The sequence below is a fragment of the Cryptomeria japonica genome, chromosome 11, assembly GCF_030272615.1.
Source record: "Cryptomeria japonica chromosome 11, Sugi_1.0, whole genome shotgun sequence".
NCBI lineage: Eukaryota > Viridiplantae > Streptophyta > Pinopsida > Cupressales > Cupressaceae > Cryptomeria > Cryptomeria japonica.
In genome coordinates this window covers 62,202,029-62,221,862 of record NC_081415.1, presented here as the reverse complement: position 1 = coordinate 62,221,862, position 19,834 = coordinate 62,202,029, and the positions used below count along the sequence as shown (strand labels likewise).

The following is a 19,834-nucleotide window of genomic DNA, read 5'->3' as shown; positions in this document are numbered from 1 at the left end:
TAGCAGCGTAGAACAGACGCCCAAGGGTTTTTGAGTATGTAATACCTTACAAATCTTCATACCACTTAATAACAAGACTTGTGTCTGATACAAACTAATGAAAAGAAAAAGACGTTTTCACCTGTTCAAACACCATCCAATGGAGGGGGGTTAAAAAAAATGTACCAATCACCATCCTCCTGGAAACCATTTCACACCAAACACATTTGGAACAGTATTCGTTTAAATTCCAAATGACATCAAAAACTTTCTTATAAATTCACAGAAACAAATTCCACCCTTTCATACAAGAAATTATACACCGTGATCAATTGCTCTCTACCTACATATATTTAAAGATAACAAAATTCTAGAGATCTTACCTGCATATATTAAAGATATCAACAAAATTCTAGAGATCTTTTATAAACATAATCCAATTATAACTAAATCTGAAGAACCTATACCGATTAACGTGGCCAATACCACACAAATATACAAGAAAAATAATATGCAACCACCAAACACTGAAATGACAAATTATAAAATGCATCAAAATATAACCCTAAAAATGATACCGTACTTTCAATACTTTCATAACTACCCCACAGTTCAAGTCCCACTTTCGTTTCAGAAATGTACTAAAACTAATGAGTGTATTTTACCCGAATTGAGGTGGCTGATTTGAATAAAAAACCATTAATTTATTCAGAGTAATAAGCAAAAATGCGAAAGAGGCAAAAATACCAAACAAATGGGTGTATTAATAAATGCTGTAGGCAGTTGACTAGAACCCAATACCAGCTGGCTGGGTCGGGCCATACATTCAAAATGTGCTTTTGTAGCAGTGTCAATATATGCATAATATTTTATAGACATGTTGCTTATTTTTGAAAGATGCGAATCATTTGGTTAAAGAGTGCACCACACCACAATGTTTACATGTACCTTATCAAAAGGCAAGTGATTCGGTTTAGCAATATTGCTAAATCTAGCTCTTCTAATTTTCATGAATCAAACTCAAAATAAATGATCTATTTGCCAAATTGCATTGTCAATGTCAAGAACTTAAACTGTTGAAGTCAAGAAAGGAAATGTCGTGTTTGAAAAGCATTAAATATTCCATTCCAGCTAGCATGCTTTGCACTTTTTGCACTTAAAAAGGTGCATGAATAATTGTTAACACGACTTCAATTTGAACATTTCAAAAAAAAAATTAGAGATCGTATAAGTGAAGGAAAGTGCTATGAAAATTTAAGTTCAACAATAAAACATGACTCTCTTGACATTTTCCTTCAAAGATGGCAATGGTCGGACAGTTGCTCCAGCTGGTACACGAGTACTCCGAGCTCCTGAGCCACCAGGAGCTTGGCGCCCACCAGGAAGGCCACTAGACAAGGATCCGCTATCTGATGTATCAGGCTCCATATAAAATCGAGCACGGAAAGCAGCCAAATGAGCATAATATGCTGGAGGCACTGCACAGAACACGTGAAAATGATCAAAGATGGCATCTCATCATATGAACCTAAAATTACTTTACAGACTTGACTTCAAAACCATACCTATAGATACAGAACGTGTGCACCTTGCATATCTGTGAACACACCAATACAAGGGCAGGCCATTAAATCCCAAAACGATGCATTAATAAACAATACGAATTTTAACAGAAAATTAGAATGCGTTTCATGAATCATCACTATCTATCTGTCATATTGGTTCAAGAACGAGCATGAAAATCCTAAGACCCATTTAATCGCGTCCACAGTTATTAATGTTTTAAAAGCTCAAGTACACAGACATGTATATCGCATTTTCAGACTCAATTAGACAATACATTTCTTACATGAATATTTCCACTACTGGTTGATGTTCTTATATGCATGATGCATTAATAATTTATCAACATTAGCATTTTAGGATTGATTATGAATTAAAGTTCCTACATTAACATTTACACTAGTAGATGTTACATGCATTGTCATTCATGCATTGAATCAAGAGAATTAAATGAAAAGTGGGGTATATACGTGTAACAGAGATTGTTTGTTAAAGATTGTAAACCATCAGCTGAAAATTTGTTCTCATCCCAAAGCACGTGATAATGTGCAGGTCTGCTTGTCCCCTGTAAATAATAAAAACCAGATCATTTTTTTGTGATGACACATGGCAAGTAAAGCATGACAAGTTGATCTAAAAATCATTGCAATGCTAGTCAGCACATATGTGTATACCTGTATCCCAGCATGACTGCAGAGATAAAAGTCAAATTCCGTGGGATGGCAAATTTTGGAATCAACCACAGTGCCTGACAAAAATATAAAAAAATACTTTCAACATTCCAAATTGACAACTGTGGATTGTGCAGAACAATACTAAATAGGACCTTCATACCTGGCAGAATATTTCCACTCCTGTCTATAGAACTCTTATCTTGATGGTTGTTTGCAAATAGTCTAGTATGGTGCCGCTTTTGAACAACAACAAAAGTCACTGGGGGCTGATAATTCGGTTCAAGTGATGCACAAGCCTGTACACAACACCACAGAACTTTTAGTTCATGGCATTAAGCTATTTCTTAAAGTAAAACCCAAATAATACAACAAAGGCAAACTAACGAGCCACATCGATCTCAATTGAAAATGGATTATAACAAATATAGAAGTTTGTATTAGAAAACTCACCCTGCGAATAGCATCCAGTTCATAAAGTAGAACTTGGTAAAACTGTCCTTCGCTTACACCATCTCTGAAGAAATACCAAAGCTGTCACTAAAAAGCTACAAGAAATGCAAAGCTAAATCTCACCACACAAACCAATCAAAATGAAATAAATTACCTGTAAAATATGATTCGCAAAGGCTTTTGTCCTGTTGCTCTGCGAAAAGAAATCAATAGCTCCCTACAAAGAATCAAAGCGAAAATCATCCTTTGAATTTACAAAACCATATTCAGAAACTAATTAGTAATTACTATACTAGTGCTTCACTTATGGCTAAATCTCTCCAATGATATGTGATTGTGAAATCCAAATACTTCTCTGCCAGTTATGAGTTTGATTAGAGAGGACTAGTTCCTATAGTCAACTGGAACATAAGAATGAGGGGTACAAGTACAGGTAAGCTATTCAAAATACAGTTAGACGAGTAAATAAAAGTTAGAGAAATCTTACATGTAAATATAATCAAGAGAAAACATCAGTACAGATCATGGTATCGAAATTAACATTTACAATCAATATTGTCTTAAGCCTTAGAGTCAATGTTCAATTCCATACAATGTAGAAGATGTTGTACTTATGTCAGGGTATGCTTGGGTTGATACATGGAATCTAAAAGCATCTAAAGATACCTTGGATCAAGGGTACAGATGTCTAAACTTGATAGAAAACCAAGTGATGCTTGAGCATCTGAGCCTTCCTTTCATACCTGCTGTTAGCTTCTGTTTACTCAATTTAAAGGTGTTGATATTTTTGGTTGTGTTGTTTTTATTTGGTTCTTTTTGCTGTTGCAACTGCTGGTGACAGAAATTAGTCATTTAACCTTCCTATTTCTTCTATTTTCTGTCACTGCTGGTCCTGTTTTGATGGCATGGCCCTTGATATTCCCACACCTCTGACTGCTGATTAAGGTAGGGTTATCTTGTGCATTTCCTTTTCTATTTCGGACTTTGAAATTGACAGCACCTATTGTTAGTTCTTGGCCATGGTTGAGACAGTTTTACTGCATGCACAAACTGGCAATTTCATCATTCTTAGTGATTCATGAACCCCGTTAAGAGAGGGACAGAAAGAGAGATGAACCAGGCAGCTCTTCACCAAAACTGAATAAAAAATGATCACGAGTATGGCCGAGACAATTTACTCTTAACATTATAAAAAATCAAATTAACATTCTGTATACTATCATGTCCAATAGGTACAACCAAAACAATGCCTCAAGGGTATGGAATTCTATTCTCATACTGAGATACCTCTTCTGTAACAGACAGCCAACAGCTAAAAATAAGTAACCAAGAATGATGAAATCGCCAGTTTTCACAGGCAGTATAACTGTCTCAGCCATGGCAAATTGAAATTAGCCTCCTAGTGACGGCAGCAGAATTTGTCCGTGGCAAATCTGTCTCGACCACGGTATTTTATTGCCCCCTTGTGTGAGCAGCAAATTCATTACTGTTGGACATAGCATAGAATGCGAAGGGCTTTAATGTTTGTTCTTGCCTTTTCACATTTTAGCATGCATTAACTGAAAGCAGTGTTTGGAGAGTTGATTCTCATCATAACCTTCATTCTATTGTTCATATTTGCTGTTATAACTTATAAGTACATGAACAAGGATTCTCAAGGTACAGAAGCACATTCCAGGTGTGAGTAGCAGCTGTCAACCATTGCCAAGGCTTCATTTTGGCCCTGGAGGGCTCTATATACATCAGAATAAGACTGGAAAGCGGAATGAAAAGTATCATATATGAAGGAAAACCAACAGGGGAGATGAAATGACTACGAATCAAGTAGAACACCAATCTAAGCTGAGTCCCATCCAACATAGGTCAGCATAAACCACCTGATGTCTCTTGTGCGTCCAGAATGAATTCCCTTAGAGGAAGAGACTTAAGTAAATCTGTTCTGGAACATTCTTTGGTAGAGGATATGCAATGTTTTGTAGATGTTTGCAGGATTGATGATTACTAGGAGAATATCCCTAGCATTTTACATATCAATGTCTTAATCCCTATTACAGTGCTTCTTGGTATGCGTGTTTTGCTTATAGCAAGTTTTCAGTCTACAGTTGTAGCCACCAATCTGCTCTATGTTTTGTTCAGTGTTCTTGGGAAATGTGTACCATCTTTGGACACATTCTGAGTCTCTGCTTGATATTTTGTTTGAGGTCCTTGTTATTTTGAGAGCCAGTTCCACTTGTATAATTGTATAGACAAACTTTGGCTGGTTATTAAAATGCATAATAATCAAGACAGAAACTGCACTGAAGAGGGTCTTTCCTTCATTACTCTGCAATTCTAAGCTCATATCCTAATCCAATGTGCTGACTTCCTAATCTTTTTCTTAACAAGATAAACATTCCAAATTCTAATGGTATGAAATTATACAACCGTTTGCTAAGTTGCTTCTGTTGTATATTAAATTCCTTTGATAGCTAGATTTTGTCTTATATTAAATTTCTTTGATTGCTAGATTTTGTGTCTTATTCCCTGCAGCCTCTGACCTTACTAGAATGAAAGGCAGTATATTTGCAGATTGTTCTGGATCTAGGTTTCCACTATATACAGGTATATGTCCAGATTTAAATTTTTATGAATATAAGTACTCACTCCACATTTAAAAAAGGTCACCAATCAAACAAGATAAGTGGGAATTAATGCCTCCACATTAATTTAAACTTAAGTAGAATCCTTACATCTACAAATCATACAGACCTTACAAGAATTTCTAAAATATACAGTTATGGTCATGCAAATACACATGCATACATACAGACATGTAACTACAACTTTTGAACCAAACATGCAACAATCTTGCTAAGCATGGAAACCCCATAGACTAAACCAATATCACATATGATGCATACTTTATCATGCCTCCAGTTACAGTGCCTCGTACTGGATCTTGCCAGACTTTATACAAATCTTGAATAAGCTCTTGTCGGTGTGCCTGGGCACAAACTAGGCCTGCGTACTTGGTGACTTCAGGCCAGTCTTGAGAAGCAACAACCTGGCATTTGCATCAAACCCAAACAAACAAGATAAGCATTTTTAATATATATTGCATGAACCATGAACAACAGCATATGATGATCTAGATTGAAAACCTACTGCTGCTATTGATGGACTGGAATCTTCTCCAGGGTGTGGATGAGTAACATCTGCCCCAAAGATAATTGTTGGTATATCGCTGACCAGAGGGATCCTTCGAGAAATTGCATCAGCAAGGACAGTGTTCCTTCCACCAACCTAAAGTACAAACATAGAGAAGAACAGATTTATGAGAAATATTTTATTGAAAGAGACATACAATATAGAATATCTGCTGACATACTGTAAGTGCAAAAAATATCTTAACATTACATACCTTCACATTAATTTTAAGAGCCACATTTGCTAAATATTGCTTGCTCATTTTAAACACATGCTTTGTCAGGCAACATTGTGAAACTAAACCAAGATCAGTTTCACATATTCGCTTCAAGTCCCCTAACACAACACAAAAGACAACAATTCATCATTGACTAACATAGTTCAACATTGCAAAACCATCCATCCCAGAGTTGCAATGATTCTTCAAGAAGCTTCTATTATTTTTAGAATAACAATCCAATACTAGCAAACCATTTCCTAAGCTCTTCTTAATCTTGGATGAAATTGAACTAATCAAAAAGGACAATATACACACCATACAAAGAACCATTGTTGTCAGGTAAAATGACTATAAGAAGTTCAAGTTCTTTTCCCTTAAGTTTCGCATTTGCCTCTTTGCATATGGTCTTCAGGGCTCTCTCTACATGTTCAGGCCGTGACGAATGAATTTGAATAACAGGTTCTGGGTTGAAATTCTGCAGTCAAATGAAAGCATATCACTTAACTAGGAAGGATATGTTAAACTACTTTAATTATTATAGGTGTTTGAAGAGCTTGTAAGTTGATACCATGCCAGACACCTGGCACATCTGTGCCAACTCTTGACAAAACCCACGGGCAACACTGTCCTGCACACCTCGTGAAAAGTTCACACAGGCCCAATAATTCACAGTTCCTCCATTCACCATTTTCTGTTTCAAGGAACATAATATGACAAATGCTAAGTGCTTTCATATATTTACCGAATAGCAAGTACTTCCATTTAACCTTATACTCAAAATAGAGTCCATATTCAATTTTCTATATACAATTTAGAATAAATAATTAGTAATTGCCAAAAAGCAAAAATATGAAGTAAACCAACACAACATTTTTAGGCTCTAAAATATGCAAACATTTTATCTATTACCTTGTTCATCATATTCCATTGCCCAACTTGAGGTAAGCAATCCTTTTCCCTACCAGTTTCATGATACTTCAGCTGCACAAGAATTGTTACATTCATAATTGAACATAAATGACAAAGGAGAAAAAGTACCATAATTTTACAAAATAAACCGTTTTGAATAGGAAACAAAGAAAACTAGTAGAATCAATACCCAAGGTGCAGGCAAAATTCGGGCTTCTACTGAAGCAAGCTTGTCACTGATTTTAAGTCCAAATTCTTTTGCATATGGATCTTGACCATATGCATTGTGGTAGACAGTCTGCAAATAGAGAAGTAACAAATTAGTCTCACAAACTACAGAGTACTTCACTAAATCCTTTTACTTGAACCCAAAAATAACTCTGCTAAATTGGTTAAAACATGAAGATACACCCGTGTATTAATGACACAAAAGCAACCAAGGCACATTGAATCCTGCACACAAAAAGATTTATTCTTTCAATTTTGGTTTTCTTGTTTTCCTCAACATTGACACATTTTCTTCCTTTGTTTATCGTCCGATCTCTTTCTGCTGGGCATAGCTGGGCTTCATAAAATCAACTCAGAGCCTTTATACTGGTCATGGATTCTTATCTGGCCTCCCATGGCTATCTCAACAGTCCCCTGGCCTTGCATGGTCATTTCTTCCACCTGCCAGGGCAACTAGGAATCTAGAGCTTTTTATCGCTATTTTTTGCACTCCTTGCAGCTACAATATACCTTAAATAGTCTTATAATGGTCGCCGCAGGAGTACTGTTATCTAACAATTCACATGCTTTGGGCTGACAAAAATCACTAGTTTGAGATCAATGGTCGCCGCAGGAGTAAATACTGTTATCAAACAATTCACATGCTTTGGGCTGACAAAAATCACTATTTTGAGATCATGGATGGTTGTGGGTTGCATCCATCTATATACAAAACAAGAATAATTTAAGGGAGATTTCAAAAAAGAAGAAACTGAGAAAAACTGCTACTTAAGTTGTGTTATCAGAGAAGAATTTGAAGAAAATTAGTGCATAGCTATCTCAACAGTCCCCTGGCCTTGCATGGTCATTTCTTCCACCTGCCAGGGCAACTAGGAATCTAGAGCTTTTTATAGCTATTTTTTGCACTCCTTGCAGCTACAATATACCTTAAATAGTCTTATAATGGTCGCTGCAGTACTGTTATCTAACAATTCACATGCTTTGGGCTGACAAAAATCACTAGTTTGAGATCAATGGTCACCGCAGGAGTAAATACTGTTATCAAACAATTCACATGCTTTGGGCTGACAAAAATCACTATTTTGAGATCATGGATGGTTGTGGGTTCCATCCATCTATATACAAAACAAGAATAATTTAAGGGAGATTTCAAAAAAGAAGAAACTGAGAAAAACCACTACTTAAGTTGTGTTATCAGAGAAGAATTTGAAGAAAATTAGTGTATGTTAGACCCTTGAATTTGAAATGACTTCCAAGTCAATGTTCACAACTGTAGTTGAGAAGTTCTAATTTTATTTGGTTTTTAGTGTAATTGTTGCCAAGCTATACTCCTTGTAGCTGTTGTGATGATAATTCCATGTAACTTTCTATACAAAGAACTATTTGTTGCAGTCATTTTGATAGGTAGCAACTGTTGAGCATTCTGAGGGCATTTTAGCCGCTAAAATTAGCTGTCCTTCACTGGACACCCAATTTTTGTATTCATCAATTTCGAACTGAATCCCTTTACATAACAACAAATAACACACTACAAAACAGATACAACACTTATTTAAATTAAACAAAGACATCTTTGAATGCAGAAAGGTAATACCTGTAAAATGTCCATCTCTCTGTCTTTAGGGCGCTGACATGTAACTTTCAGAAGGGCAGTAATTTGCCTTTCATTCAAACGTTTCGAATAGCGTTGGCCCTCTACTATTTTGCATACCTATTTAATTTCATCAATAATTATTCTGCGTAAATAGACAGAAATATAGCTAACAGCCAAAAAGCACTTCCTGTTCAAAAAGATATTTGAATTAAAATTGCATACCTCCATTGGCAAGTAGTTTGGTCTCTGCTGATTTCCAACTTGTAGGCATGGCAGACTAGTATGCTGTATGGTAAATCCATACGTCTCCTGGAAGTACTCCACCACAGATTTCATTGTTCCTTGGTCGTCCACAGGAAACCTATAAGAACAATATAGTTACCAACAAAATGAAAAAGTTCACTAACATATAGAAGTCAAATTGCAACCTCTTGCAATAAGACAATTTCCCTTTACATATTTACTAATATTAAACATCAAGCATCCTGAGATACTTACGTTAGTTCCCGAGTGGGTTGAGAAGTCAACCCAGAAATACGATATTTCCTCCGCATATTTGCCCGATGTGTGACCTCAACTTTTACACCTCTCAAGGCTTTTTTAATCTAACACAACACAGATGTAACAATGACTAAATTAGGCTAGATCCATTTTATGTCCACATTTTCAAATTATCTTCTAAAATGCAATCAGTTAACTTGAAACCCCATACCTTGATACGATCAGCATCAGATAATGGTCTGGATCCCATGTCCCTGTTTAAGAGCTGAGCCACAAAATCAATGACATTCAGTGGCTCAATAAAAGCAGTTGATGACATATCTGCAACAAGAAGTGAGATGGTCATCAATTGTTATTGCAGGCTGACATTCAAAAGTGTAAACTTTGTAATTATACCTTCCAACACAAGAAATATAAAACAATAATATGGGAAATGTATGCTAACAGAGAAACAGCACTTATCCTTATATTGAATTAAAAGGTTAACAAATAACAGAAGGGAAATAGTGACATAAAAAGAAACAGTACAAACTTTTGGACTTGTATAGCTTCATACCAATATTAAGGGACAATCCCATTTGAGTTGGTCGTATGCTCTGGTAAAACCCACGCCAACTTTCTAGACCCTCGCCAAGTTGTTGCCTCCTTCCCAAATTAGGAGAGTAGAAAGATCTTCCAACAGGAGAATACCTACAAATGCAAATAAAACTCAATACCTTCTTCCTGTTTCACCCGACTACTCATTCTCTATTGAAAACAAACTGAATAAAGTTAACACACCTGTGTGTAGGCAACTCGCGCAAAACAATATCCAGCACCTGCAGAGCTTCTTGAGGAGCATCTGCTTGCCTGCCAGCTAAGAATTGACCTAAATGGTGAAGATCTGCATGAGCCGCAAACTTGATCACAACCTTGAATTGTCGATCCCTTCTGAGAAAAAACACAACAAGAAATGCTTAGTATTGTGATGAGGAGTAAATGTAGGGCTTATCCTGTGCACCACTAAAATGTATATAGCAAAAATCTAATGACAACAATTTTATAGACAATGAAAACCCTCAATATACCAATCCCTAGGATCATGCTTTAAATAGAATGTGGGATGAAACAGTCAATAGCAATCCTAGAAATCATGCTTAAGCAAGACGCGCAATTCATGAAGAAATTGGCATAAATATAGGTGCAAAGCTTCCAAGATTTGTCAAAATAAAGGCCCTCGTAAATTGAAATAAAAATGTAATTATTGAAGGACAAACAATGCGTTCTCAAGTCAACAAAGGGTTGCGTTCTCAAGTCAACAAAGGATCATGTCGAAATCTTTTGGTTAGAATACTGCAACAATAAAGAATAGGTCTAAAGTAAAGATATAAAAAACAAATAGAAATTATCAGAATAATAAGGCCACACACAATTCATAAAGCATGTGAACTAGCAATTTCGCACACATGGCCATAACAAAGCATGAAATCTGCATAACAATACATCATATAGCATAACTGTCTTCAATAAAGCATTAAATCTGTATATCAGTACATCACAGAGCATAACCGTTCTGCAAATATAATGAGTCCTTCAGATATATGTAGCCATGACTTTCAAGCAGCAACATCCACATTGCAAAAAGGATGGAACACCACAATAGAAAAAAGAACATTTAATAAGAAAATCACTCTACCCATGTCAGTTAAATCTATTGCTTTACCTTTGGCCTCCCAAACCATCCTCCTCATCTTGAAGATTAATTGTAAACTCCTTGGATGCAAATGGCAAAGGGCCAGCAGTGTATAGGCTCTTCCGACCATCATATGCAGGAAGCCTCCTTCCCAAATGTGTCTCTTGATACTGTTTAACTAATTGCTCCATTACCGCCCTGTTAACACCTCTAGAAGTCACCTCAGGTGTAATTGAAACCTAAACAGAGAAAAGTACCAGATTGTTAGCAGACATTCAATAATATTATGCCTAGAACTGAATTCATTTCAACTTCAAGTAATCTCACTAAAGCATCTAGCAAATGAGTGAAATATATGGAACTAATAAATGCAACAAAACGTGATCATCTGGATTTTCATTTTTGCCCAGGTTTCCACTTAAGGACATTTATATGTCTACAGACAAGCACTTTTATTGCAGTTAAGTGGATAAAAGGCATGGCCATTTAGATGGAACAGCTTTATCCAGCCTTCAATTCAGAACCCCCAATAATGATGGTCATTTTCCCTATATGCTATTAAAAATGAATTTTACAAAGTAACCAATCACTATCCACTTCTGAGCTAAGATACCCTTCAAACAGTGCATGTTTTCTCTATCCTTGTGGAAATGAACTTGCAAAGTAGATGAGAGTCCTTCTGAAGCTCTATCCATTGCGCCTAAACCAAGGCATGTCCATGCCAGTGAATTTCCCCAGCCTTTAAAGCAAACCCCATAAACAGTGCAGGTTTTCCACATGATTGTTTAAGTGAATTTGCAGTCAATGTGGCCTATTTGAAGGCTGTATAAGTTGCCCCTTCTATACCATCTCATGCCCAAGCTATAATTAATTATCGAGGCTTTTAAAATTGCCCCCAAACAGAAACAGGTAGATTTTCTCGACATGTTAAGAAATGAATTTGCAATAAGGGCTAGAAAGCTTTTTAAGTCTGGATAAAATCCTCCATTCTAATGAATTGCCAAATCTCTGAAATTTCACTCCAAACTTGCATGCTCTTTGAATTCATCTTTGGATTGATCAAATTTAAATTTTAAGGCTCAATGGGTCAAGAACAAATATAGGACCAGAAACATCACGTAATTAAGTTCACATGCAGTCAATTTAGAAACATCTTACAAAAAGAATAGTAGAGTAGAAACTTGCAAGCCGTGCATTTAAATTCAAAAGCAGCAAATTCATAAAACCCCTCAGCAGTGCAAACTTACAGGTGAAACATGAAAGATTCAATTTCAATCTTACATAAACAAGATAAAATAAAACTCAATGGCAACTTACATCATACTGATGCAGATCCTTGTCAGGCAGCTGTGCAAAAAAATGGTTAGCCTTGACAATGCACCTCGTGCCGGTTTTTCCCATTCCTGGACGCAATGGGAATCGCACTCCCTTGCTTGACAAAGGTGTTGTTCCAGCTGGTACAATCTGAGAAGGCCCAGGCACATCAGGACCAGGAGGGGCTTGCAGAGTGACTTGCTCAAGCTTTTCCACAATTGGGCCAAGTCCAGCTTCAGGACCAGGTGGTGGAGCACCACTGCCAGACTCTACAGGCAAAAGGAACTGGGGAGCAAAGGGCTGTACTGGTGCTGTGGCAGCCTGTTCCTGTTGATAAGGCTGTTGAGCGGCTTGGGGCAGATCGGGAAATGGGCCAGAAGGCCCTGTGGGAGGAGGGGGGCCACTGCCATAGGAGCCAGGGCCAACCCCTCTTCCCCCTCTTCTTCCCCTTCCTCTTCCATAACCACCGCCACCACTACCACCCATGGAAGAGGGTTCCCCACCTCTTCCCTGCTGCTGATACGGTGGTGGCCCTCCTTGTATAAACCCTTGAGAAGGTGGCCCCTGTCCTTGATACCCCTGCCCGCCCCTGCCTTGCTGGGGCGGGGCTCCACCCCGGCCACCACCACCATATCCACCCCTCCCTCCACCTTGTTGAGGATATCCTCCTCTTCCCTGCTGAGGATATCCTCCACGTCCTACACCTCCTTGCTGAGGCTGACCATATAACCTCTCCGGCTGCTGAAAACCTTGCTGTTGAGCCCTCACATCTTGGGTTCTAACATCTTGTGTTGATGAGACTTGATGATGCTGTCCCTGCTCGGAGGTTTCACCCTCTCCATCCTTGGGATTCTTTCGCCTTCTAGGCATGATTTTCAGTCTTCCTCAACTTCTTTTTCAGTCAAATTATTGTAAACTTAACCTGCAAACAACAGTAAGAAAATAATGACATCAGAATCTTCCAAAATTAATAAATGATCATAGAGTAAGCTTCCAAAGGTAAAATTGTGTACCGACTACCCAAGTTCATAGTCCATAACAATTACGACACAAGCATCAGGACACAGATAACTTATAAATTCTGTAAAAAGTGATACATTTTTCTCTGTAGTTTAGATACTAATTATTCCCTTTCTAAATTCTCAAAATCTACAAGACAAATCTACAGCCATCCTTTTTTATTTACACATTAAAAAAGTCTTCATAATAATATCCAAATCCTCATATAATTTACCCAATTTCTGTGCATAATTATTTACAACCTTAAGAAAACATCTACCCCATAGTCTACATAAACATTCCCGAAACAATTGCAACCATTCTTTAATTATAGACTTCATAAATTCCTGCGAATGTTTGTAATATGTGCTTCGGAAATTCAAACATGCAGACTACGGACCTAAATGCCACCAAAATAGAATTTCAGTAACGTAATAAACAAGGCTAGGAATATTATTATATCATGAAGCCCTTGAAACAAGATCTAAGACTAACAAGACAAGAAAAATTTCTTTACAATGAAAACCTTGAAGCAAGATCTAAGACCTTATAATACGTAAATACAATCTCCCCAACAAAAATTACACATCATTTTTCATACAAAAAACTTCAAATATTAAAATCCGACGACTCTAAATGCTCTGAGATTCTGCTAAAACCTAAAAAAGCCGCCCATATTTCCAAGTTATTTTTATTTGTTTTTGCTACAAATAAGCTCGCACCCAAAAGGCCTACAACAAAATAAATAATTTAACCATTCACAAGGAATCTCGTATGTCCCTAAATACTCGAAAAAAATGCAAACAGTTACGCTAAGGGTATCTGAAATCTCTGAAGTGCTGGTTAAAATATCGTAATCTAAAAGACTCAAATATATCATTTACAGTATTCCCCTAATTTTACAAGGGTTTGTGAAAATATTTACCACATACAGTCCAGACTTACGTCAGAAGATACTAAATCCAGGTCAAGGTTTACAGTGTGATAAATATCAACAGTCTTAGATAAAAATTGCAGAGATATGTAAAATGTTGACAAACAACTCAAAATCATCACTCAGTCACCCTAAAAACGCTAAAGCCTTAAAAACAAATTAACAATAATCCTCTTAACTTCCAAGGATTTGCTAAATATTCAGAGGCGCCTCTAAAAATACAGGTTGCTTACCATGAACAAACTATTTAAAAAAAAAAAAAACAAGCGTTCACCTCACTGTCTTCGAGAAACGTATTCACTGTATTACAAAAAAACTTCAAAGGGTTTGCAAGATATCGCCAGAAGCTTCCAAAAGTATCAAATATCAGCTCTAAAAGCCCTTATAAATTAACTAAAACTCAAAATGCACATCAAATTTTAGGGTCCCTACCATTAACTTTAGCAACATAAGAGAGAGTCACACTCCGTGTCAAATAATCTAAAGCATTTAGCGTCCTTCTTAACAGAAACCATTTATTTTTAAAAAAATTCTAAAGGCATAACAGTAAGGTCCGTTACCTCGGCAAACTTCGTTCTCGTATAAAACTTCTGAGAATTTCTACAGAGAGAAAATAGCCATTCTCCTCGCACAATTTTTTTCTAATAAGACACCTCCACTCACAGAATTTCGTTCACTCAAACCCTATAACAACAGGAAGCGCTCAACAAAATCAACGGCACTGCTGACAATGATAACGTATTAAACTAATTTGCAGAGCCCTAAAATGAGGACACATAAAATGAGCGGAATGGGGGAGAAAAGAAAAAAACAAAAACCCAAAACAAAACACGTCACAAAGCTAAGCAAAGCTCCTATACTTTTTTAGCAAGCACACCAAAAATACCAAATACATTTTTAGCAACCCAACCAAAAATACCGAGCACTCATTCCTTCTATATATCGATCCACCTAAGCCTAACAACCATTATTACACGAGATGTAAGCCCGTACTTCTCGCCTTCCCCATTAAATGCTGATCTTCCGAAGAGATCTGAAAAATGTGCCGTTGAATTTTTTAGCTTATTGTGCTGCGCTTCATCAAAATGCAATTTCCTTCAACCGGATATCCGCTGGACATAAATTTTTTTAGCATTTAGGCATCAGAAAAAAAAAATTACCTCGAGTATATTTCGCCTCGGAGATTGGAACCTGCAACCTGGGTGCTTATAAAATAGAAGGATGGTGTTTTTAAGAAAAAAAATTAGGGTTTCATTTGTTTTCGTTGAAACTCGTGCAGAAAGAAGAGCTCTCTGCAATAATAATAACTAAGGCTCTGCGCAGGCTACAATAAATCTGTTGTAGCCCAAACTAATTAAAGAATTAATTAACCCTGCTTTATTAATTATCTTATTAATAACCACCTGTTTTGCTTTACCTTAGCTTTTCCTGCTCCTTAACTTCCGTAGGACGCTTGCGGTTCCACTTTTCTTTTCTTTTCCTTCGGTTTCTTAACCATTACCAGTCTAGGATTCTTTTCCCTCTAAGTCAAGTCTCTTTCTAACTTACGTGGTATAGTGGGTGGTTTTATTTAACCCCGATGGTTTTATGGGAGTTTTTTAGGTTTTTCATGATTTTTTTCTGGGTTAAAGAAGTTTTAGTGGAAGTAAAGAATTCTAGTCAATCGTAATACATAAAATAACTATTTTTTGTTTTTAAAATTAAATTAAGTTAAATTTTATAAAAAGATAAAAAGGATTGTGTAGGTATTTCAAAGCATAATCTTGTTCAATAATGGTGGAATATTATTAATAAAAGGTATTGAAGTAGTTTTGTGGTGGTGTTTAATTAGATTTGTTAGGTAGTTTTAAGTTGTTCTTCGTAATCTTAGTGGATAATGAGAATGGTGGAATACTAATAGGAGGAAGTGCATCACTAGTGTTTTGTAAAAAAAAATAGGTTTCATCATTTTTTTATTTTAAAAAATGGTTTATACGTAATTCGAAGTGTTTCTTAGTAATCTTATTCAATATACTTTTTTATTTAAAAAAGAGTGGTTCTTAGTAATCTTATATGTAATTATACGTAATTCTAAGTGGTTCTTCGTAATCTTATTCAATATTTTTGTGGTTCTTCATAATCTAATTCAATATACCTTTTTTTTTTCAAAATTAGGTATTTAAAAAAGTGGTTCTTCGTACGTAATTCTAAGTGGTTCTTCATAATCTTATTCAATATTTTTTTTTTTTTTCAAAATTTGGTATTTAAAAAAGTGGTTCTTAGTAATCTTATACGTAATTGTACGTAATTCTAAGTGGTTCTTCATAAGCTTATTCAATATACCTTTTTTTTTCAAAATTAGGTATTTAAAAAAGTGGTTCTTCGTACGTAATTCTAAGTGGTTCTTCGTAATCTTATACGTAATTCTAAGTGGTTCTTCATAATCTTATACGTAATTCTAAGTGGTTCTTCGTAATCTTATTCAATAGTGATAGGAGGAAGTGCATAAATAGTGTCTTGTGAAAAAAAAAATAGAAAATTAGGTTTTTAACAATTTTTTTGGTTTATAAAATTGATTTTTTAGGTTTTCAATGATTTTTTTTTGGGTTAAAAAAGTTTAGTGGAGGTAAAGAATTTTAGTAAATTGTAATACATAAAATAACTGTTTTTTTTGCTTTTAAAATTAAATTAAGTTAAATTTTATAAAAAGATAAAAGGATTGTGCAAATATTTCAAAGCATAATCTTGTTCAATAATGGTGGAATATTATTAATAAAAGGTATTGAAGTAGTTTTCAGTTGTTCTTCATAATCTTAGTGGATAATGAGAATGGTGGAATACTAATAGGAGGAAGTGCATAAGTAGTGTTTTGTGAAAAAAAAATTAGGTTTTCAACATTTTTTTATTTAAAAAAGTGGTTTATACGTAATTCTAAGTGCTTCGTAATCTTATAGGTAATTATACGTAAATCTAAGTGGTTCTTCATAATCTTATTCAATATATCTTTTTATTTTTCAAAATTAGGTATTTAAAAAAGTGATTCTTCGTCATCTTATCTTATACGTAATTCTAAGTGGTTCTTCATAATCTTATACGTAATTTTAAGTGGTTTTTTTTAATTTTATTCAATAATGGTGGAATACTAATAGGAAGAAGTGCATAAGTACTGTTTTGTAGAAAAAAATTACTTTTTCAACAATTTTTTATTTAAAAAATTGGTTCTTCATAATCTTATTCTATAATGGTGGAATACTAAAAAAATGAAGTTTTCAACATTTTTTTAATTTAAAAAAGTGGTTTTATTTTTAAAAAAGTGGTTCTTCATAATCTTATTGGATAATGGTGGAATACTAAAAAAATTAGGTTTTCAACAATTTTTTTATTTAAAAAAGTGGTTTTTCTTAATCTTATTGGATAATGGTGGAATGCTAAAAAAAAATAGGTTTTCAACAATTTTTTTATTTAAAAAAGTAGTTTTTCTAATCTTATACGTAGTTTTAAGTGGATCTTCATGATCTTATAGGTAATTCTAAGTGTTCTTCGTAATCTTATTTCATAACAAGAATGGTGGAATACTAATAGGAGGAAGTGCATAAGTAGTGTTTTGTGAATAAAATTAGGTTTTCAACAATTTATTCTAAGTGTTTTTAAATCATTTTCTCATTTATTGTCATTTTTGAATTTGGATTAGGATAATTAGAAATTAAATTAATTAAATTAATTAAATAAAAACAAATAAATATTTGTTTCCATTCTTTATTTTTGGAAGAAGATAATTAAGATTTTATTAAATAAATAAAAATTTATTTAATTATGATGAAATAATTAGCTAGTTAAATAATTTAAAGAAATTATTCAATTATGAGGAAAATGAAATTGAATTTAATTAAATAATAAAGATTATTTAATTAAAGTAGGATTGAACTTAATCAAATAATAAAGATTATTCAATTAATGTTAGGAAATGAATGATTAATGATGAAATGATTTAAATGATTAGGAAAATAGAAAATTTAAATTAGAAGAATGACACAATGTCAACACGGAAACGAAGCTGCCGATTCCATGGCAGTGGTGGGAAGGCTGCAAAATGGCTTACGATGTTGGAGGGACCCCAGTCTGTTGTCAGTCACCACAAAGGTAATCTTGGAAAAGGAAAGGGCCTATACCCAGATGAAGGAAACCTTCATTCAAATTTTAAGTTGGTGCGGGAATCCCGCCCATTACTATCCCAGATGGCCACATATCAAAGGCGGGTTGAGTCACCACTACCACAAGGGATGGATTTATGATGACAGTACAGACATCGAGAATGATTACTCCCTAATTATTACTTGGACAGAGCCAACTAGCGACGATAAAGGCGGCGATAGGTAAATGTCAAATCACATTGGCTCGAGTGAAGGTTCACACATTCCGAGTAGATTTTCTATTTTTGATATCTACTCGAACATAAGAGATAATAATCACTCTGATTATTACGTCCTCTTAGTCCAAGTTCGGCACAATTATTTTATCAACTCCACCTTAAGCTACCTCAGCTCTGTGTTTTTTCTAAAAGTCACATTCAATCTGTTAAGCTGGAGGATTCAAGAATGTGAGGGATAGGCTTAGACTGGAACCCAATAAAGTGGATGAGTTCAAAGCTAAACCGGCGGCGTGGTTTGTCTGCTCGGAAGGCGGCATTGACAAATTCATAGAGAGTATGAAGGGAAATGACGAAAGACTATCCAGACAATTTGTGACTTCTTGGGAAGACAGAAGGGTGACCATGGGGGGAATCTCGTTCGAAATCAATGAAGAGGTTATAGCCCAGGCGACGGGTCTTTCTCTGGAGGGAAGGAAATAGAAAAAACAGAGTCGTATTGTGGATTCCACTAGCCTTAACCAGTTCTTCTGCCAGGGCGAAAACCCTGTCAAGAGGGTGGGCGGTTTCAATAGGGAGGAGCTCCCTCACCCGTGGGATGAGGTCTACTATATCATGATGAAGTATTTTACGCTGGAGGGAAGGTATGGCATATTCTACTACTACCATCTCCCTTTCCTAAACCACTTGAGGAATAAAGACTACATTTCCATTTTGTTCTTTTTGTTGCATTATATGGATGCTAATGTTAAGGATATAGCCGAAGCTAAGAAAAAAGGGAAAGATTTTCCCATCCTGCACCAGGGCCTCATTCTCCGCATGTATAACTTTCACCTAGCCCTCTGCCTGCCCCGTTCCATCTCTATCCAGAACGTCATCCCTTTGACCCACCCTCCTACTATTAATGATGCTAGCCCTCCTCGGCTCCCAGAAATTGGCTCCTGCGGCAAGAAAACCAAAAATCACTCCCCGGAGGAGGTCAGAACTCCCAAGAAAGTCAAAATCCAAGAGATTGACTCTGATATGGAATTCACTGAAGAAGCCAATACCCCTCGTCATTATAGCAAACTGGCCTCTAAACCCTCGAAAAAATCTCTGAGAGACCCCTCCTCCTCGCATGACACCGGAAATTCCATTTCGACTGATAAAATGCCCCTGGCCAAGCATAATCCGACCCCTCATTCTGTGAGCTCCACCCAGGTTTCAGAAAGCCCCACTTCATCCAAGAGCCCGGAGCCATCAAATTTCCCCTCCCCGACCTTCGAG

The 19,834-nt window shown here is 35.8% G+C and overlaps 1 protein-coding gene across 1 annotated transcript; it reads right to left on the bottom strand.

The window, feature by feature from the left end:
- Positions 1-863: 863 nt before the first annotated feature.
- On the bottom strand, positions 864-15,562 carry LOC131051355 (protein argonaute 1). Its single transcript, XM_057985835.2, has 23 exons — positions 15,384-15,562; positions 12,294-13,212; positions 11,007-11,215; positions 10,085-10,234; positions 9,861-9,994; positions 9,516-9,625; positions 9,302-9,408; positions 9,026-9,164; positions 8,804-8,920; positions 7,172-7,279; positions 6,982-7,053; positions 6,641-6,763; positions 6,388-6,547; positions 6,067-6,188; positions 5,811-5,948; positions 5,567-5,709; positions 2,821-2,883; positions 2,667-2,730; positions 2,377-2,512; positions 2,217-2,290; positions 2,013-2,107; positions 1,545-1,576; positions 864-1,457 (listed from the first exon to the last, which is right to left on the bottom strand). The coding sequence occupies exons 2-23, from the start codon at positions 13,158-13,160 to the stop codon at positions 1,240-1,242; spliced, it is 3,381 nt and encodes a 1,126-aa protein (XP_057841818.1). The 5' UTR covers positions 13,161-13,212; positions 15,384-15,562; the 3' UTR covers positions 864-1,239.
- Positions 15,563-19,834: the final 4,272 nt, after the last annotated feature.

Excerpts from the sequence above, each read along its gene's own strand:
- LOC131051355 (XM_057985835.2), bottom strand. The coding sequence starts at position 13,160 with ATGCCTAGAAGGCGAAAGAATCCCAAGGATGGAGAGGGTGAAACCTCC. Across the intron at positions 6,764-6,981 it reads AATGGAATATGATGAACAAG|AAAATGGTGAATGGAGGAAC; the intron begins GTAATAGATAAA and ends TCCTTGAAACAG. Across the intron at positions 2,513-2,666 it reads AACTGGATGCTATTCGCAGG|GCTTGTGCATCACTTGAACC; the intron begins GTGAGTTTTCTA and ends TGTTGTGTACAG.